Consider the following 21,569-nt stretch of genomic DNA (forward strand, 5'->3'; position numbering starts at 1 on the left):
CCCTGCACAGGATCTCAGTTTTGTAGTTGGTGCTGCAGTAGCAGGCTCTTAACAGAGGGGCTGCTCCATGCAGCCCTAAGAAGAGCTTTTTTTCTGAGGAAAAAAGTGAAGGATTCAAGGGCAGCAGCAGTGTTACATGTCAGTGGACATTCACGGCTACAGCTCCGGCTCTCCCCAGCGGCGCTGTACACTCCCGAGCCCTGGTTGCCGGGTAACTACAGCAGGAGGCTCCGTTTTCTTCTTGTCAGGCACACACGACGGTGGCTCTCCGGGATCGCAGGGCCGCGCTTCGGGAGGTGGTAAGTGGGTCCCGCTTGCGGGACCCGGTCTTTATCGCGATACGGCGCGGTCAGTGGGAGGCGGGACGCGCGCGCTGGCGGTGGACACTGTGGCAGTACAGGCGATCCTACTAGATCACCAGGGCATGGGACAGGTCAGGTTTTCTCTATAAACCGTTTTATTAGAGCCCGCAGTCGCGGTGGTTTTGCCAGCAGGGGGATAGAGCTTGGACCTGAAGCCCCTCCCCCAGCCACAGGGCGCCATTTTCTGCAAATGTTCCCGCCCTGGAGCTGCATATCTGTCTCTCCCTCACTCCCTGGCAGTGTCTGCGGCGCCATTATCCCTCAGCTCACTGTTCCTGGGAATGCATGGGCAAATCCTCCTATGTAAAGCCACCTGGTTGTCAGTGCTGTGACTTTACAAGACACTTAAGTATTCTACCAGCCTTTTTTTAGTCAGTGTTAGTTAAGAAAGAGTGCACTTAGTCAGGGTTTCCTAGTACAATTACCCTGTGATATACATCCAGTTCTTACTGTGTACGGTTATATCTATTGTTATATAGCTGTGTAAGCTAGTCCAGTGCAGTATTATTGTTAGTAATAACGTCTGCATTGTACAGACTGTGACTATTTGTGTGTGCATTTGATAGCTGAGTGGTGTCCATTTCGTGTCTTTCATTCAACCTGCTATCCCTATATTCTATAACCTGAGGGGGCTTGGTGCGTCAGGTTTTATCTAATATAGGATTTTCACAAAGATATACTGTACAGGTTGAGTATCCCATATCCAAATATTCCGAAATACGGAATATTCCGAAATACGGACTTTTTTGAGTGAGAGTGAGATAGTGAAACCTCTGTTTTTTGATGGCTCAATGTACACAAACTTTGTTTAATACACACAGTTATTAAAAATATTGTATGAAATGACCTTCAGGCTGTGTGTATAAGGTGTATATGACACACAAATGAATTGTGTGAATGTAGACACACTTTGTTTAATGCACAAAGTTATAAAAAATATTGGCTAAAATGACCTTCAGGCTGTGTGTATAAGGTGTATATGTAACATAAATGCATTCTGTGCTTAGATTTAGGTCCCATCACCATGGTATCTCATTATAGTATGCAATTATTCCAAAATACGGAAAAATCCGATATCCAAAATACTTCTGGTCCCAAGCATTTTGGATAAGGGATACTCAACCTGTATTATGTATTTTTCTCTGTGATTTAGTCACCATATCTCTCCTTTATCTCTGCTGGTGCTGACTACACTGCGCAGGGGTTTGGGCTAGAGGTATTGTGCTGCTGACAAATTGTACTGTGTTACCTGATACTGCAAGTTATATCATGTCTGCTTCTGAGGGTAACGGTTCTGGGGCTGAACACACTGCCGGTGTTGCTGAAGCCGCAGATACCTATGAGAATATAGCAGCTTTGGGCTCTGGTTCTGGGGGCTCCTTGCCCCCCAGTGGGACGGTGGCAACGGAGGCAAATAATGACCCGCCGTGGGCCGCGTTTTCCACGCTTCTGCATACGCTAGTTCATAAACTAACACCCCCTATGGGACCCCCAATGCCGGTGCAACCGTTTGTGGTCCCTGCAGCTAACCCGCCGTGGGCGGACGACTTATCTGCTCAAATAAAGAAGTTGAACCAATCCCTGACTACTAAAAAGTCTGACCGTCGCTCGCCTACGTCCAAGGGGTCCTCTAAGCGAGCGCTTGTCTCCTCACAATCCACTGCTGTCACTGACACCTCGTCGGATGAAGACGGCACTTACACTGACCCCACAGGTTCTGACTCAGTGTCATGACTGAGGTTTTTGTGAACCCGGTGTAGTGAAGTCTGTGCGGGCGACTGGAGGATTATGTGAATACTACCACTGACCTGGTTTGGAAATGCTGTGGACTCTGGGTTTCCTCCGGTGACTGGGAAGAGGAACCGCAGCAGAGATGGCCGAATCTAGGTTCTCCTCATGCAGGATTAGGTCGGCAGACAGGAGGCATGCTGAAGGTCTCCTGAAAGACAGAACTGGAAAGGCACTGATGAATCAGTGAAGAATACCAGGTATAATTGTGCTAAAGGGCACGGGGTGCTTGGAGACACTGAGGTGCTTGCGGACACTGAGGTGCTTGCGGACACTGAGGTGCTTGCGGACACTGAGGTGCTTGGAGACACTGAGGTGCTTGGAGACACTGAGGTGCTTGGAGACACTGAGGTGCTTGGAGACACTGGGGTGCGTAGAGACACTGGGGTGCGTAGGGGTGCTGAGGCACGGAGGTGCTGGAAGCACGGAGATGCTGTGGCACGGAGGTACTGAAGCACGGAGGTTCTGTGGCACGGAGGTGCTGGAAGCACGGAGGTACTGAGGCACGGAGATGCTGAGGCACTGAGGTGCTGAGGCACGGAGATGCTGAGTCACGGAGATACTGAGGTGCTGGAAGCACGGAGGTACTGAGGCACGGAGGTACTGAGGCACGGAGGTGCTGAGTCACGGAGATACTGAGGTGCTGGAAGCACGGAGATGCTGAGGCACGGAGATGCTGGAAGCACGGAGATGCTGAGGCACGAGGTACTGAGCCCTGGAGATCCCAACTACAACAGTAGTAAAACTGAAACACGACAGCTGTGGTTTTCAGTGGAGAACACGGAATTCAGTACTGTGCCTTTAAGACGAAACATTGCAGCTGTACCTTTACATTGAGACTCAGGGAAATGATGAAATCAAATGGCAACACACAAATAAACCAAACGGTAACAAGGGAACAGAGTTTCCACAGGAACTTAGGTACAAAGGTTACCTTTAGGGAGCTCAGCTTAAGACCCACACAAGGCTGTATGTGACACAAGGAACTGGCCCAGATTCCAACTCAGCCTCCTGATTTATACTTCCTGGTCCTTGATGATTGGTGGGCAGGATTAGGTGATGTCACTGTCATGTGACTACTCTAGCCAAGGCTGTGATGTAGAATGAGGCCTAGCAGGCCAAGAGAACACTGAAGCCTGGACTTCTGCAAAACACAGGATGCTTGCTTTTAGATTACTGAATTCAGCCTCACACAGGAGATCACCACAGGTGGAGCTGATTACCTCTCAGGCAGAGAACTCAGGAAAACTCATAGTGCTGACAAGCTGTTTAACTCCGTGAGTGAAAAGACACAGGATCCAGGACAGATGGCAGGGGTAAGTCACCAAATATAAACCTACAGTCAGGATTGTGACAGTATCCCCCTCTTCAAGGGTGGACTCCGGACACCCATCTTGAATCTTAGAGGAACTTGATGAATAACTTGTACACAAAGCTTCTAAAAAGTGGAAACCAGAGGGTCCAGAACAAAGCTTAAGCTGGATTCTTTAGAAGTCTTCCTGATCTTCATCTTCAGAACAGGTAGACCATCCATCATAGACAAGACTGGAATTTCCTTCATCCGAAAGGACTGAGGAATAAACTGTAGAAGGTTCCTCTCCTCGTTTTGTAGTGCGAGAAGATTGTGCTTTCGAAGCTAGCACTCCACTGAGGCTTAAATTAAATCTTGTTCTATAACGAGGACTTTTCATACAGAGACCTGTAGAGCTTTTTGGTGATTCTGGAACCTCTTCATGCATGGAAGCATAACAGGAAGGAACAGCACCTCCCAGGAAAGGCGTAGCATCATAAACTGGATCAAATTCAGAGTCTGAGTCCAAGTCAAACGGAAAATACGAATCTCCTTTAGATACACAGTTTGAAAATGACCTAGAAGTGCACTGTAACTTTAAATTCTTTGGCGGAGAACTTAGTATTGAGCTAGGAGAGACTCCTACATGACCAACCTGAATGGTCGGATTCCTACGGAAGGAGATACTTGGACTATCTTTGGCAGGCTTAGAGGATGAAACTGAAGAAAGCTTTGGCTGGACGAGTAGGACTGGATTGGATCCGAGGATACTTGAATTGGCTGGAGCCAAAGGAGACGGACCAGGCTGGTCCTGGAGTATTGCTGGACCGGCTGTAACCGGGACGGACTGACCAGGCAGAGCCTGGAGTATTGCTGGACCGGCTGGAACCGGGACGGACTGACCAGGCAGGGCCTGGAATATTGCTGGACCGTCTGGAACCGGGACGGACTGACCAGGCAGGGCCTGGAGTATTGCTGGACCGGCTGGAACCGGGATGGGCTGAGCCCTTTCTTCACAGGGCTGGGCTGAGGCAAGAGCCCCCACTTCACAGGGCTGGGCTGAGGCAAGAGCCCCCTCTTCACGGGGCTGGGCAGCACTCTGTAGAATCTCTGGCTGGGCAGCACTCTGTAGAATCTCTGGCTGGGCAGCACTCTGTAGAATCTCTGGCTGGGCAGCACTCTGTAGAATCTCTGGCTGGGCAGCACTCTGTAGAATCTCTGGCTGGGCAGCACTCTGTAGAATCTCTGGCTGGGCAGCACTCTGTAGAATCTCTGGCTGGGCAGCACTCTGTAGAATCTCTGGCTGGGCAGCACTCTGTAGACTCACTGGCTGGGCAGCACTCTGAAGACTCACTGGCTGGGCAGCACTCTGAAGACTCACTGGCTGGGCAGCACTCTGAAGACTCTCTGGGGCTGGACGCTCTGAAGACGCCCCTCCTGGGGCTGGACGCTCTGAAGACGCCCCTCCTGGGGCTGGACGCTCTGAAGACGCCCCTCCTGGGGCTGGACGCTCTGAAGACGCCCCTCCTGGGGCTGGACGCTCTGAAGACGCCCCTCCTGGGGCTGGACGCTCTGAAGACGCCCCTCCTGGGTCTGTGGACACGGACTCCTCTGTGACTGTAAATGGCTTGAACATTCTTCTCTGGACACCCAACTTGGGATAAGGTCTTTTAACCACCGGACCCCAGTCATAAATTTGAGTCTCTCTCAAAAGAGTAGCCTTCTTGATACCCCCGTCAGCAGCAGAAGGATCGGATACTGTGGATGACTTGTAGACATGAGCACTATGATACTGAGATTTGTCACTATTACCTGGCTTGCGAAGAATGCAGTCTTTAACAAAATGACCAGAATTTCCACAGTAAAGACAGAGATGTAGCTCCTTACGCCGCTGACGTTCAGCTTCAGAGAGCTTGGGCCGTGGATAGCTCTGATGAAAAACTTTCCCTTGCGCAGAGGAAGAGACTCTATTAACTGGATGGGACAAAACAGGATCAACAACGTTGGTAGTATTCCTGAGGAGATCAGGCATCACAGAGAGAATACTAGGCAAAAGTTCTTGTAACTGTAGTAACATCTGGTAGAAAATCTGCAGTTGGTCAGGAGTCTTAGAGCAGAAGGTCATAGAATCTCTGGAGGACGAATTCCGCTGCAGACACTGTGCCAATCGATGCTGAGTCGACTCCAGACCTTCCAAGCGTCCTGCAATATTGCTTAGGAGGTCATGCGTCAGACTAACACTTTCGGCCGGGTCCATGTGGCCAGTTCCTACTGTCATGACTGAGGTTTTTGTGAACCCGGTGTAGTGAAGTCTGTGCGGGCGACTGGAGGATTATGTGAATACTACCACTGACCTGGTTTGGAAATGCTGTGGACTCTGGGTTTCCTCCGGTGACTGGGAAGAGGAACCGCAGCAGAGATGGCCGAATCTAGGTTCTCCTCATGCAGGATTAGGTCGGCAGACAGGAGGCATGCTGAAGGTCTCCTGAAAGACAGAACTGGAAAGGCACTGATGAATCAGTGAAGAATACCAGGTATAATTGTGCTAAAGGGCACGGGGTGCTTGGAGACACTGAGGTGCTTGCGGACACTGAGGTGCTTGCGGACACTGAGGTGCTTGGAGACACTGAGGTGCTTGGAGACACTGAGGTGCTTGGAGACACTGAGGTGCTTGGAGACACTGAGGTACGTGGAGGCACTGAGGTGCGTGGAGGCACTGGGGTGCGTAGAGACACTGGGGTGCGTAGGGGTGCTGAGGCACGGAGGTGCTGGAAGCACGGAGATGCTGTGGCACGGAGGTTCTGTGGCACGGAGGTGCTGTGGCACGGAGGTGCTGGAAGCACGGAGGTACTGAGGCACGGAGATGCTGAGGCACTGAGGTGCTGAGGCACGGAGATGCTGAGTCACGGAGATACTGAGGTGCTGGAAGCACGGAGGTACTGAGGCACGGAGGTGCTGAGTCACGGAGATACTGAGGTGCTGGAAGCACGGAGGTACTGAGGCACGGAGGTACTGAGGTGCTGGAAGCACGGAGGTGCTGAGGCACGGAGATGCTGAGGCACGGAGATGCTGGAAGCACGGAGATGCTGAGGCACGAGGTACTGAGCCCTGGAGATCCCAACTACAACAGTAGTAAAACTGAAACACGACAGCTGTGGTTTTCAGTGGAGAACACGGAATTCAGTACTGTGCCTTTAAGACGAAACATTGCAGCTGTACCTTTACATTGAGACTCAGGGAAATGATGAAATCAAATGGCAACACACAAATAAACCAAACGGTAACAAGGGAACAGAGTTTCCACAGGAACTTAGGTACAAAGGTTACCTTTAGGGAGCTCAGCTTAAGACCCACACAAGGCTGTATGTGACACAAGGAACTGGCCCAGATTCCAACTCAGCCTCCTGATTTATACTTCCTGGTCCTTGATGATTGGTGGGCAGGATTAGGTGATGTCACTGTCATGTGACTACTCTAGCCAAGGCTGTGATGTAGAATGAGGCCTAGCAGGCCAAGAGAACACTGAAGCCTGGACTTCTGCAAAACACAGGATGCTTGCTTTTAGATTACTGAATTCAGCCTCACACAGGAGATCACCACAGGTGGAGCTGATTACCTCTCAGGCAGAGAACTCAGGAAAACTCATAGTGCTGACAAGCTGTTTAACTCCGTGAGTGAAAAGACACAGGATCCAGGACAGATGGCAGGGGTAAGTCACCAAATATAAACCTACAGTCAGGATTGTGACACTCAGATACGGCTGATGGGGAGGGTGGTTCACATGTGGATGTTCCTGATCTTTTGGAGGCTATTAAGTTAATTTTACAGATTACGGATGATCCCGAGCCATCCGTTCCTCCTAAGAAACCAGATAGGTTCAAGCGTCAGAAGGTGATTAAACAAGTTTTCTCTAACGTCCTAAGTGGATGCTGGGGACTCCGTAAGGACCATGGGGAATAGCGGCTCCGCAGGAGACTGGGCACATCTAAAGAAAGCTTTAGGACTATCTGGTGTGCACTGGCTCCTCCCCCTATGACCCTCCTCCAAGCCTCAGTTAGATCTTTGTGCCCGAACGAGAAGGGTGCACACTAGGGGCTCTCCTGAGCTTCTTAGTGAAAGTTTTAGTTTAGGTTTTTTATTTTCAGTGAGACCTGCTGGCAACAGGCTCACTGCATCGAGGGACTAAGGGGAGAAGAAGCGAACTCACCTGCGTGCAGAGTGGATTGGGCTTCTTAGGCTACTGGACATTAGCTCCAGAGGGACGATCACAGGCCCAGCCTGGATGGGTCCCGGAGCCGCGCCGCCGGCCCCCTTACAGAGCCAGAAGGCAGAAGAGGTCCGGAAAATCGGCGGCAGAAGACGTCCTGTCTTCAACAAGGTAGCGCACAGCACTGCAGCTGTGCGCCATTGCTCTCAGCACACTTCACACTCCGGTCACTGAGGGTGCAGGGCGCTGGGGGGGGCGCCCTGAGACGCAATTAAAAACACCTTGGATGGCAAAAAATGCATCACATATAGCTCCTGGGCTATATGGATGCATTTAACCCCTGCCAGAATACATAGAAAAACGGGAGATAAGGCCGCCGATAAGGGGGCGGAGCCTATCTCCTCAGCACACTGGCGCCATTTTCCCTCACAGCTCCGTTGGAGGGAAGCTCCCTGTCTCTCCCCTGCAGTCACTACACTACAGAAAGGGTTAAAAAAGAGAGGGGGGGCACTAATTACGCGCAGTATTAAACATACAGCAGCTATAAAGGGAAAAACACTTATATAAGGTTATCCCTGTATATATATAGCGCTCTGGTGTGTGCTGGCAAACTCTCCCTCTGTCTCCCCAAAGGGCTAGTGGGGTCCTGTCCTCTATCAGAGCATTCCCTGTGTGTGTGCTGTATGTCGGTACGTTTGTGTCGACATGTATGAGGAGAAAAATGATGTGGAGACGGAGCAGATTGCCTGTAATAGTGATGTCACCCCCTAGGGGGTCGACACCTGAGTGGATGAACTGTTGGAAGGAATACGTGACAGTGTCAGCTCTGTATAAAAGACAGTGGTTGACATGAGACAGCCGGCTACTCAGCTTGTGCCTGTCCAGACGTCTCATAGGCCGTCAGGGGCTATAAAGCGCCCGTTACCTCAGATGGCAGATATAGACGCCGACACGGATACTGACTCCAGTGTCGACGGTGAAGAGACAAATGTGACTTCCAGTAGGGCCACACGTTACATGATTGAGGCAATGAAAAATGTTTTACACATTTCTGATAATACGAGTACCACCAAAAAGGGGTATTATGTTCGGTGAGGAAAAACTACCTGTAGTTTTCCTGAATCTGAGAAATTAAATGAGGTGTGTGATGATGCGTGGTTTTCCCCCGATAACAACTGATAATTTCTAAAATGTTATTGGCATTATATCCTTTCCCGCCAGAGGTTAGGGTGCGTTGGGAAACACCCCCTAGGGTGGATAAAGCGCTCACACGCTTGTAAGGGCTCTACCCTCTCCTGAGATGGCCGCCCTTAAGGATCCTGCTGATAGAAAGCAGGAGGGTATCCTAAAATGTATTTACACACATACTGGTGTTATACTGCGACCAGCAATCGCCTCAGCCTGGATGTGCAGTGCTGGCTTGGCGTGGTCGGATTCCCTGACTGAAAATATTGATACCCTAGATAGGGACAGTATATTTTTGCCTATAGAGCATTTAAAAGATGCATTTCTATATATGCGTGATGCACAGCGGAATATTTGCCGACTGGCATCAAGTTTAAGTGCGTTGTCCATTTCTACCAGTAGAGGGTTATGGACACGTCAGTGGTCAGGTGATGCGTATTCCAAACGGCATTAGGAAGTATTGCCTTATTAAGGGGAGGAGTTATTTGGGGTCGGTCTTTCAGACCTGGTGGCCACGGCAACAGCTGGGAAATCCACGTTTGTACCCCAGGTCGCCTCTCAACATGAGAAGATGCCGTATTATCAGGCGCAGTCTTTTCGTGGACAAGCGGGCAAAAGGTTCCTCATTTCTGCCCCGTGACAGAGGGAGAGGAAAAAGGCTGCAGAAACCAGCCAGTTCCCAGGAACAGAAACCCTCTCCCGCCTCTGCCAAGCCCTCAGTATGACGCTGGGGCTTTACAAGCAGAATCAGGCACGGTGGGGGGCCCGTCTCAATGAATTTCAGCGCGCAGTGGGCTCACTCGCAAGTAGACCCCTGGATCCTTCAGGTGATATCTCAGGGGTACAAATTAGAATTCGAGACGTCTCCCCCTCGCCGTTTCCTAAAGTCGGCTTTACCGATGTCTCCTTCTGACAGGGAGACAGTTTTGGAAGCCATTCACAAGCTGTATTCCCAGCAGGTGATAATCAAGGTACCCCTCCGGCAACAGGGAACGGGGTATTATTCCACACTGTTGTGGTACCGAAGCCGGACGGCTCGGTGAGACCGATTCTAAATCTAAAATCTTTGAACACTTACATACAGAGGTTCAAATTCAAGATTGAGTCACTCAGAGCAGTGATTGCGAACCTGGAAGAAGGGGACTACATGATGTCTCGGGACATCAAGGATGCTTACCTTCATGTCAAAATTTACCCTTCTCATCAAGGGTACCTCAGGTTTATGGTACAGAACTGTCACTATCAGTTCAGACGCTGCCGTATGGATGGTCCACGGCACCCCGGGTCTTTACCAAGGTAATGGCCGAAATGATGATATTCCTTCGAAGGAAGGGAATTTTAGTTATCCTTTACTTGGACGATTCCCTGATAAGGGTAAGATCCAGGGAACAGTTGGAGGTCGGTGTAGCACTATCTCAGGTAGTGTTGCGGCAGCACGATTGGATTCTCAATATTCCAAAATCGCAGCTGGTTCCGACGACTTGTCTTCTGTTCCTAGGGATGATCCTGGACACAGTCCAGAAAAAGGTGTTTCTCCCGGAGGAGAAAGCCAGGGAGTTATCCGAGCTAGTCAGGAACCTCCTAAAACCGAGCCAAGTCTCAGTACACAAGGGTTCTGGGTAAAATGGTGGCTTCCTACGAAGCAATCCCATTCGGCAGATTCCACGCAAGAACTTTCCAGTGGGACCTGCTGGACAAATGGTCCGGGTCGCATCTTCAGATGCATCAGCGGATAACCCTGTCACCAAGGACAAGGGTGTCCCTCCTGTGGTGGTTGCAGAGTGCTCATCTTCTAGAGGGCCGCAGATTCGGCATTCAGGACTGGGTCCTGATGACCACGGATGCCAGCCTGCGAGGCTGGGGAGCAGTCACACAGGGAAGGAATATCCAGGGCTTATGGTCAAGCCTGGAGACATTACTTCACATAAATATCCTGAAGCTAAGGGCCATTTACAATGCTCTAAGCTTAGCAAGACCTCTGCTTCAAGGTCAGCCGGTGTTGATCCAGTTGGACAACATCACGGCAGTCACCCACGTAAACAGACAGGGTGGCACAAGAAGCAGGAGGGCAATGGCAGAAGCTGCAAGGATTCTTCGCTGGGCGGAAAATCATGTGATAACACTGTCAGCAGTATTCATTCCGGGAGTGGACAACTGGGAAGCAGACTTCCCAGGACGACCTCCACCCGGGAGAGTGGAGACTTCACCCAGAAGTCTTCCACATGATTATAAACCGTTGGGAAAAACTCGACAGGTATTGCGCCAGGTCAAGGGACCCTCAGGCAATAGCTGTAGACGCTCTGGTAACACCGTGGGTGTACCAGTCAGTGTATGTGTTCCCTCCTCTGCCTCTCATACCCAAGGTACTGAGATTGATAAGATGGAGAGGAGTAAGCACTATATTCGTGGCTCCGGATTGGCCAAGAAGGACTTGGTAACCGGAACTTCAAGAGATGCTCACGGAAGATCCGTGGCCTCTACCTCTAAGAAGGGACCTGCTCCAGCAAGGACCCTGTCTGTTCCAAGACTTACCGCGGCTGCGTTTGACGGCATGGCGGTTGAACGCCGGATCCTGAAGGAAAAAAGGCATTCCGGATGAAGTCATCCCTATCCTGATCAAAGCCAGGAAGGATGTAACCGCAAAACATTATCACCGCATTTGGCGAAAATATGTTGCGTGGTGCGAGGCCAGTAAGGCCCGACGGAGGAAATTCAACTGGGTCGATTCCTACATTTCCTGCAAACAGGAGTGTCTATGGGCCTGAAATTGGGGTCCATTAAGGTTCAAATTTCGGCCTGTCAATTTTCTTCCAAAAAGAACTAGCTTCAGTCCCTGAAGTTCAGACGTTTGTAAAAGGGGTACTGCATATACAGCCTCCTTTTGTGCCTCCAGTGGCACTTTGGGATCTCAATGTAGTTTTTGGGTTCCAAAAGTCACATTGGTTTGAACCACTTAAATCTGTGGAGTTAAGATATCTCACATGGAAAGTGGTCATGCTGTTGGCCCTGGCCTGGGCCAGGCGCGTGTCAGAATTGGCGGCTTTATCCTGTAAAAGCCCTTATCTGATTTTCCATTCGGACAGGGCGGAATTGAGGACTCGTCCTCAGTTTCTCCCTAAGGTGTTTTCAGCGTTTCACCTGAACCAACCTATTGTGGTGCCTGTGGCTACTAGGGACTTGGAGGACTCCAAGTTGCTAGACGTTGTCAGGGCCCTGAAAATATATGTTTCCAGGACGGCTGGAGTCAGGAAAACTGACTCGCTGTTTATACTGTATGCACCCAACAAGCTGGGTGCTCCTGCTTCTAAGCAGACTATTGCTCGTTGGATTTGTAGTACAATTCAGCTTGCACATTCTGTGGCAGGCCTGCCACAGCCAAAAATCTGTAAATGCCCACTCCACAAGGAAGGTGGGCTCATCTTGGGCGGCTGCCCGAGGGGCCTCGGCTTTACAACTTTGCCGAGCAGCTACTTGGTCAGGAGCAAATACGTTTGTAAAATTCTACATAATTGATACCCTGGCTGAGGAGGACCTGGAGTTCTCTCATTTGGTGCTGCAGAGTCATCCGCACTCTCCCGCCCGTTTGGGAGCTTTGGTATAATCCCCATGGTCCTTACGGAGTCCCCAGCATCCACTTAGGACGTTAGAGAAAATAAGAATTTACTTACCGATAATTCTATTTCTCGTAGTCCGTAGTGGATGCTGGGCGCCCATCCCAAGTGCGGATTGTCTGCAATACTGGTACATAGTTATTGTTACCAAAAAAAAAAAATCGGGTTATTGCTGTAGTGAGCCATATTTTCTAGAGGCTCCTCTATCCTGCTGTTAACTGGGTTCAGATCACAAGTTGTACAGTGTGATTGGTGTGGCTGGTATGAGTCTTACCCGGGATTCAAAATCCTTCCTTATTGTGTACGCTCGTCCGGGCACAGTATCCTAACTGAGGCTTGGAGGAGGGTCAGAGGGGGAGGAGCCAGTGCACACCAGATAGTCCTAAAGCTTTCTTTAGATGTGCCCAGTCTCCTGCGGAGCCGCTATTCCCCATGGTCCTTACGGAGTCCCCAGCATCCACTACGGACTACGAGAAATAGAATTATCGGTAAGTAAATTCTTATTTTACCTCACTCTGACCACCTAATTGATATACGTCAGGAACCCTGGGAAAACCCGGGTACGAAGTTTGTGCCTCAAAAGAAGATGCTGGCTCGCTATCCCCTCGCGCCGGAGCTGTCTAAGAATTGGGAAACGCCTCCTCCACTGGACTCACATGTGGCTAGGATAGTGGTTTCCTCAGCTCTACCGGTCACCACCGTCACGTCTCTAAAAGAGCCTATGGATAAACGTGTGGAGGGTTGTCTGAAAGCGATTTACACCCTCACGGGTGCTGCACAAAGGCCCACTATTGCAGCTGCTTGGGCTGCAGAGGCCATTGAAGCATGGTCCTTGGAGTTAGATGCTGAAATTTCCTCTGACCATGCTAGACAATGCTTATCTTATATTGTCACAGCTTCTCGTTATATTAAAGAGGCGGCTTCTGATGCCGGAATCCTGGCAGCCAAGGCCTGTACTACGTCAGTCCTGGCTCGCCGGATATTGTGGCTGAGATCCTGGTCTGTGGATCTGGACTCTAGAAAAACCCTGGAAGTACTCCCTATTAAGGGAGATATTCTGTTTGGGGAGGATTTAAATAAGATTGTGGCTGACTTGGCTACTGCCAAAACTGCCTGTCTGCCAAGTACTGCTCCTTCTGAGTCGAAGGCTAAAGGTACTTCCTTTCGCCCCTTTCGTCCTTCAGGTAAAGCAAAAGGTCAGGCGTACAACAAGCAAGCCCGCACTTCCAAACCTGGTAAGCCTAAGCCCAAAAGAGCCAGCTTCCAAGACAGATAAGCCTGCCGCATGACGGGTCGGGCCTCCCTCTGGGGGATCCCAGGGTGGGGGGCTGGCTTCTAGGGTATACCCAGGAATGGTTGAAGACTACTTCAGATGCCTGGGTACGGAAAGTCGTTACTCGTGGTTATGCCATAGCCTTCAAAAACCGACCCCCTTATCGATTTTGCCAGACAGATGTCCCGTTGGACAAGACAAAGGCAAACACTCTACATTCGGTGGTACAGACCCTCCTGGATACAGGAGTCGTAGTACAGGTGCCTCTTGTGCAGAGGGGCCGGGGGTACTGTTCTCCGTTGTTTCTAGTCCCAAAGCCGAATGGGTCCTCCCGGACCATTCTCAACCTCAAGGCATTGAACAGGTTTGTGAAGGTTTCCAAGTTCCGGATGGAAACCCTTCGCTCTATAGTTCTGGCCTTGGAACCTGGGGACTTCATGGTCTCCCTGGATATACAGGATGCTTACCTGCATATTCCTATAGCAGTGTCTCATCAGCAATACCTGAGATTTGCGATTGGCAACTGCCATTACCAGTTTCGGGCGTTACCTTTTGGTTTAACAACGGCTCCGCAAGTCTTTACAAAAGTCATGGCGGTGATGACGGTGGTACTCCGCCGTCAAGGGGTCAGGATACTGCCGTATTTTGACGACTTGTTAATCCTGGCAAATTCCCCAGATCTTCTCCTGCGTCATCTAGATGTGACGGTCTGGTTTCTGCAAGCCCACGGGTGGCTCATCAACTGGAAGAAGTCATCCCTGATCCCTGCTCAGAGCAACCAACCAATGGTTGTTCCTGTCTCAGGAGAAAGTCCTGAAACTTCAGGACAGGATTCGTTGCTTCCTATCTCGTCCGCAAGTGTCGATAAATTCGGCGATGCAGGTGCTGGGCCTCATGGTGTCAGCATTCGACATGGTGGAGTACGCTCAATTTCACTCTCGCCCTCTCCAGAGGCTGATTTTAGCCAAATGGGACGGCCTGCCTCACCGGATCAGGTCTCAAATGATCTCATTGACTCCGGAGGTCCGTCTGTCGCTGCTCTGGTGGCTCCGGGACCAACAACTGTGCAGGGGCCGTCCGTTCTGGATATCCGACTTGGTCCTGTTGACGACAGATGCCAGTCTAAGAGGCTGGGGCGCGGTGCTGGAGCAACACTCCCTTCAAGGGCGGTGGACCAAGGAGGAGTCCCTCCTCTCGATCAATATTCTTGAGTTGCGGGCGGTCTTCAATGCCTTGAACCTGGCCCAGCATTTAATTCAGAACCGTCCTGTTCAAGTACAGTCAGACAACGCCACCACAGTGGCTTACATAAATCATCAAGGCGGCACTCGAAGCCTCCTAGCAATGAAGGAAGTCTCACGGATTCTACAGTGGGCAGAAGGCCATCTACCGGCCATATTGGCAATATTAATTCCGGGAGTCCTGAATTTGGAAGCGCACTTTCTTAGTCGTCAGGACATGCATGCCGGCGAGTGGGGCCTCCATCCAGAAGTGTTTCAACTCCTAGTGGAAAGGTGGGGCCTTCCAGAAGTAGATCTGATGGCGTTTCAAAACAATCACAAGGTTCCGGTCTTCAGAACAAGGACAAGGGATCCTCAAGCAGCATTTGTGGATGCTCTGGCAGTACCGTGGAGGTTTCGGCCGCCGTACGTGTTCCCTCCGGTGTCACTCCTGCCCAGGGTAAGTCGGAAGTTCAAGCAAGAAAAAGGAATTCTGCTTCTCATAGCTCCAGTGTGGCCCAGACGGCACTGGTTCTCAGACCTGCAAGGCCTATCGTCAGAGTGTCCAATTTTACTTCCACAACGCCCAGACCTCCTCGTTCAGGGCCCCTGTGTCTACCAGGACCTAGCCCGGCTGTCTTTGACAGCGTGGCTCTTGAAGCTTCCGTCTTAAGGGCTAAAGGGTTTTCTGAGGCGGTCATTCAAACTATGTTGCGGGCCCGGAAACCGGCTTCTGCTCGGATTTACTATAGGGTCTGGCATTCTTACCTTGTTTGGTGCGCGTCTAACGATTATGACGCTTCCAAGTTTAGTATAGTCAAGTTGTTGGTTTTTCTTCAGCAGGGCCTGGACTTAGGCCTGCGTCTGGCCTCCCTCAAGGTTCAAATATCTGCCTTGTCGGTGTGGTTTCAGAGAAAAATTGCGACCTTACCTGATGTGCATACCTTTACTCAGGGCGTGTTGCGTATCCAACCTCCCTATGTCCCGCCTGTGGCTCCTTGGGACTTGGCGGTGGTTTTGGAGGCGTTACAAGAGTCTCCGTTTGAACCTCTTGGTTCAGCTGACCTTAAGTGGCTTTCCCTTAAGGTGGTGTTTCTGCTGGCTATTGCTTCAGCTAGAAGAGTGTCAGATTTGGGTGCCTTGTCCTGTAGTTCCCTATATCTGATATTTCACCGTTACCAGGCGGTTCTTAGGACTCGTCCCGGCTATCTACCTAAGGTGGTTTCTTCGTTCCACCTTAATCAGGAGATTGTTGTTCCGGCACTTGTTTCTCCTGATCTGTCTCCCAAAGAGCGGTCTTTGGATGTGGTACGGGCTCTCCGTATCTATGTGAAGAGAAGTTCTCCTATTAGGAAATCTGATTCTCTTTTTGTTGTGTTTTGGTTTCACAAACGGGGCTGGCCTGCTCACAAGCAAACTCTGGCCAGATGGATTAGAATGGTGATTGCACATGCTTATGTGAAGGCTGGTCTCTCTGCTCCTGCTCACATTACGGCCCATTCTACTTGGTCTGTTGGACCTTCATGGGCGGCCCAACGTGGTGCGACCCTTGAACAATTGTGCAAGGTGGCTACGTGGTCCTCTGTGAACACGTTCATAAGGTTCTATGCCTTCGATACTGCCGCTTCCCAGGATGCTTCCTTTGGACGCCGGGTTCTTGTGCCCGCTACAGTGCGTCCCCTCCCATAAGGAACTGCTTTAGGACATCCCCATTGTCCATTCCTTGTGGAGCCCAGTGTACCCCGCAGCAGAAAACGAGTTTTATGGTAAGAACTTACCTTTGTTAAAACTCTTTCTGCGAGGTACACTGGGCTCCACAAGGCGCCCACCCTGACGCACTTAGCTTCTTTGGGTTGGTATGGCATTAGCCGCTGACACATCTCCTGTCGTGAGTATGCGGTGTTGTGGCTACTAACCGTTGTCGTCTCTTTTCCTGCTACTGCATTGGACTGGTTAACTAAAAACTGAGCTCCTGTGCAGGGAGGCGGGGTGATATAGGAGGCGGCGCAAGCATTCTGGGAACAGTCAAAGCTTTGAGCCTGTTGGTGCCTCGGATCAAGATCCTATTCTACACCACATTGTCCATTCCTTGTGGAGCCCAGTGTACCTCGCAGAAAGAGTTTTAACAAAGGTAAGTTCTTACCATAAAACTCGTTTTTACACTAATGCATCCCATAAATCTTAATTCCCCTGGTACTTTTTACTTCATACTCCATTCAGTTAGCAATTATTTGCCTCTTATCTTTCTTAGTGATGAGCGGATTCGGTGTTACTCGGTTTTACTCGGTTCTCAAAACCGAATCTTATTGGCTATCCAAAACACGTGACATCAGTGAGCCAATAAGATTCGGTTTTGAAAACCGAGTAAAACCGAATCAGTCTTTCTATTTAGTCTTGATTTGCGATTATGTTAATTTATTCTGAGTCTACATGGCAATGAATAATTTTGAGCAGGACTCATTTATACTTTGCATTGCGTCTAATACACAGGGGCCAGGCTGGAGACCCCTGAGAATTTGCTGAGACAGACAGTAGAGTGTATTATGTGGCTATTTCTGGGAAGCGGAGGTGTACAGTTCTTCATCTGCCTTGTATTTCATGTACTGAGGTCTATGCATTTACAGTTCTAAAAGTTATTCAATGCAGGACAGCAATACCTATGTTATTTTACAGCATTGGCTCCTCTCAACTATGGCACACAGTGGTGGTCATTCCGAGTTGTTCGCTCGTTGCCGTTTTTCGCAACGCAGCGATTAGGTGGAAAATGCACATGCGCATGGTACGCAGCGCGCATGCGCTAAGTATTTTAACATCAAACTAAGCAATTTTACACAGGTCTGAGCTACGCTTTTCAGTCGCTGTGCTGATCTGTGAGTGATTGACAGGAAAGGGGCGTTTCTGGGAGGTAACTGGCCGTTTTCAGGGAGTGTGATAAAAAACGCAGGCGTGCCAGGTAAAAACGCAGGAGTGGCTGGAGAAACGGGGGAGTGGCTGCCCGAACGCTGGGCGTGTTTGTGACATCAAACCAGGAACTAAACGGACCGAGGTGATCGCAATCTAGGAGTAGGTCTGGAGCTACTCAGAAACTGCAACAAATTATTTAGTAGCAGTTCTGCTAACATTTCGTTCACTATTCTGCTAAGATACACTCCCAGAGGGCGGCAGCCTAGCGTGTGCAATGCTGCTAAAAGCAGCTAGCGAGCGAACAACTCGGAATGACCACCAGTGTACGCTAATGTCAGTGTGTTAATAGGCTCAGACAGGGTCGGATACAAAAGCAAGTGACAGGAGTGGTATCATAATTCCACTGGTGCATGCGCAGAAGATACACTATGCCAGAGTCTATGCACTATATTTCCGGCTATCCTATATGTCACCCCCTCCTCCTGAATACATTACTGAGCTCAGGTTAACTCATATTCTAAGTAATGCACAACATAAGTGGTATTCTATTCTGTAAAGAGGCTCTAGTACTATTTATTTTAATTTTTTTAATTTTGTCTTTTTTTTTAATGTGTATGGTAAGAGATGAATATAAAAAATATTTGCAGATGCCATTTGTTTTATTTTCTCCAACAATCCTCTCCTCTCCCAGATCAAAAGATGCGTACACACTAGACGATTGGCTCCATGAGCGATATCGTCTGATGTTTCCCCTCCCGGGCCGCCAACTGTGCATGCTGTGCGAAGCTGCTTGTGCGTCCTATTACATTACATTACTTTGCGACTAAGACGCATTTTGGTGGAAAAACACAAAAAAGGAGGGTTAAAATGTGCGATATTGTTGACAATATCGTCTAGTGTGTATGGGCCAGAGGTGTCTCTGAGTTATGGGGCTGGTTCAGATTTGTGTGCAAACCCCGATGGTAGTGGTCTGCACATGTGCAGAATGGGTGTTGTGATATCGCTCGCAACCTCCTGTCAGCCGCTGCATGATTGACATGTTAGGTTTTATGTTAATAAGAAAAACACATGGGCTGTACACAGATCATAAAGGTTTAACGTGTGCTTTATCTGTATTATGTGCATTTCTCAAAAGATGATGCAATTAGATCACATTACTACAGTCTACTTTACTGACTGGCGTATCTATAATGGGTGCACACGGGCCCCTGAGTCCGCACACGGGCCCCTGAGTCCAGGGTGGGTCCACACCGCACACGCTGCACCCATTTTTTGGAATACTCAGCCCTCCGGAGTCCCGCACCAGGGTCCGCAGCGCTGTTAAACACAGTGAAAATGATGCAATGGCCATTTTCACAGAGTTTTGCACATGCACAGTAGAGAAATCGCTGGGAAAATGGCCGATGCGCCAGTTTCTGTGTGATCTGCGTATGCGTAGTAGAGCCTGAGCCCTCTAAAGCTCAGACTCTCAACGCTGCCGGCAGAGATGAGGGGGCCCGAACGGGGGAGGCAGGACACGGCCACCTCCTCTCTTAAAGCACCCCTGACATTACATTATTCAACTGCAAAGCCATCCATACCTACTGTCATTTTCATATGTATGGAAATTTACATTTACTTAATATTTTAAAATTCTTAACTATATGTTTTAAATATATCTTTATATTTAGGGATGGACAAAATTTTATGAGTTTTCCCTTGCGGACCTGCGTGCTGCATATGATATTATTGATCGACTCTTTGAAGGTACGTCTTTAGAACTGACCCTTTGGGCTTACTTCTAATATTAGTTGCTAATCCTACCTTTATTGCTGTAAGACATCTCTGCTGAAGATGTGTCTGAATAGTGCACATTACATTCTAAATCTGCAGACTATCTCTAGGTATTGTTCATATCTCTGTGATTCATAAGTAGACTCACAAACTGTGTATGTTGTTAGTGATTGTGAAGCCCATAGATGCACACAAGGTAACATTTACACAACCTGTATGATGCAGGGCACTATATTGTCCCATGGTGCTATATATATATATATATATATATATATATGTAGTTGGGGGGAGGGGGTTAGCGACCAATGGTGTCTAAAAGAATTGCACTTTAGGTAAATAAATTAAGATACAATTTATTAGTACATAAAAATTCTCCATAAAATTTAAAATGACAAAACCTTTTCTAAAAAATGGGATAAAAACTATACATGCAAATATAATACCAGTTAAAAGTGAATAAATAGTAAAAAGATTCCTTAACTTGGTATGTAGTCACTGCCAGATAACCCAACGCGTTTCGTCCTTAAGACTTCATCAAGTATAGTTTTTATCCCATTTTTTAGAAAAGGTTTTGTCATTTTAAATTTTATGGAGAATTTTTATGTACTAATAAATTGTATCTTAATTTATTTACCTAAAGTGCAATTCTTTTAGACACCATTGGTCGCTAACCCCCTCCCCCCAACTACCTTTAATTATACAGGGAATCGCCATCCCTGTTAGGGGTTAAGCAGACGCCCTTTTAAATATTTAGGGAGTGTCAGAGTGTTATTGTCGTGATCTATACTCATTTTTAACGTTGGTGAACACAAGTGGCGCAATAATTTTTTCTATTTTTAAATATATATATATATATATATATATATACCTATTCTCCCAGAATCCCAGGAGACTCCTGGTAGATTAAATACTCCTGGCTCATGCCCGTTGAAGTGAGCAGTATGGGGGTCGTAATGCATCTGCCTCCATCTGCATCTGCATCGTAATTGGCAGTACGGATGGAGTAATGGTTAGCATTACCGCCTCACAGCACTGAGGTCATGGGTTCAATTCCCACCATGGCCCTAACTGTGCGGAGTTTGTATATTCTCCCCGTACTTGCGTGGGTTTCCTCCGGGTACTCCGGTTTCCTCCCACAATCCAAAAATATACCGGTAGGTTAATTGGCTCCCAACAAAAATTAACACTAGCGTGAATGTGTCTGTGTGTACATGTGATAGGGAATATAGATTGTAAGCTCCACTGGGGCAGGGACTGATGTGAATGGGCAAAATATTCTCTGTAAAGCGCTGCGGAATATGTGTGCGCTATATAAATAACTGGTAATAAATAAATAAATAATAATAAATCTGCCACATCTATTTTCTCTTATGTCCAAGAGGATGCTGGGGACTCCAAAAGGACCATGGGGCATAGACGGGATCCGCAGGAGACATGGGCACACTATAAGACTTTGAATGGGTGTGAACTGGCTCCTCCCTCTATGCCCCTCCTCCAGACCTCAGGTAGATTCTGTGCCCAGAGATACTGGACACACACTAGGGGAGCTCTCCTGAGTTTCTCTGAAAATACTTTAAGTTAGGTTTTTTATTTTCAGGGAGACCTGCTGGCTACAGGCTCTCTGCTTCGTGGGAGTGAGGGGAGAGAAGTCAGACCTACTTCTTCTGAGTTAAAGGCTCTGCTTCTTAGGCTACTGGACACCATTAGCTCCAGAGGGTTCGATCACTTGGTGCGCCTAGCTGCTTGTTCCCGGAGCCGCGCCGTCACCCCCCTCACAGAAGCCAGAAGAAAGAAGCCGGGTGAGTATACAGAAGAAAGAAGACTTCAGTGATGGCAAAAGACTTCAGTAACTGATGTACAGCGCAGCGGCCGCGCTGCGCCCCATGCTCTCACACACACACCAACGGCACTCACAGGGTGCAGGGCGCAGGGGGTGGCGCCATGGGCAGCAGGTT

At 49.1% G+C, this 21,569-nt stretch overlaps 1 protein-coding gene across 3 annotated transcripts in view; it reads left to right on the forward strand.

The window, feature by feature from the left end:
• Positions 1–21,569, forward strand: part of DYNC2H1 (dynein cytoplasmic 2 heavy chain 1) — a 1,021,614-nt gene that overhangs the window by 732,479 nt on the left and 267,566 nt on the right. For all 3 annotated transcript variants that reach the window (XM_063951545.1, XM_063951543.1, XM_063951544.1), the window contains one exon: positions 19,512–19,587. In XM_063951545.1, the coding sequence (XP_063807615.1) occupies positions 19,512–19,587 (76 nt within the window). The remainder of the gene's footprint in view (positions 1–19,511; positions 19,588–21,569) is intronic.

Source organism: Pseudophryne corroboree, chromosome 2 (assembly GCF_028390025.1).
Source record: "Pseudophryne corroboree isolate aPseCor3 chromosome 2, aPseCor3.hap2, whole genome shotgun sequence".
NCBI classification, from domain to species: Eukaryota; Metazoa; Chordata; class Amphibia; order Anura; family Myobatrachidae; genus Pseudophryne; species Pseudophryne corroboree.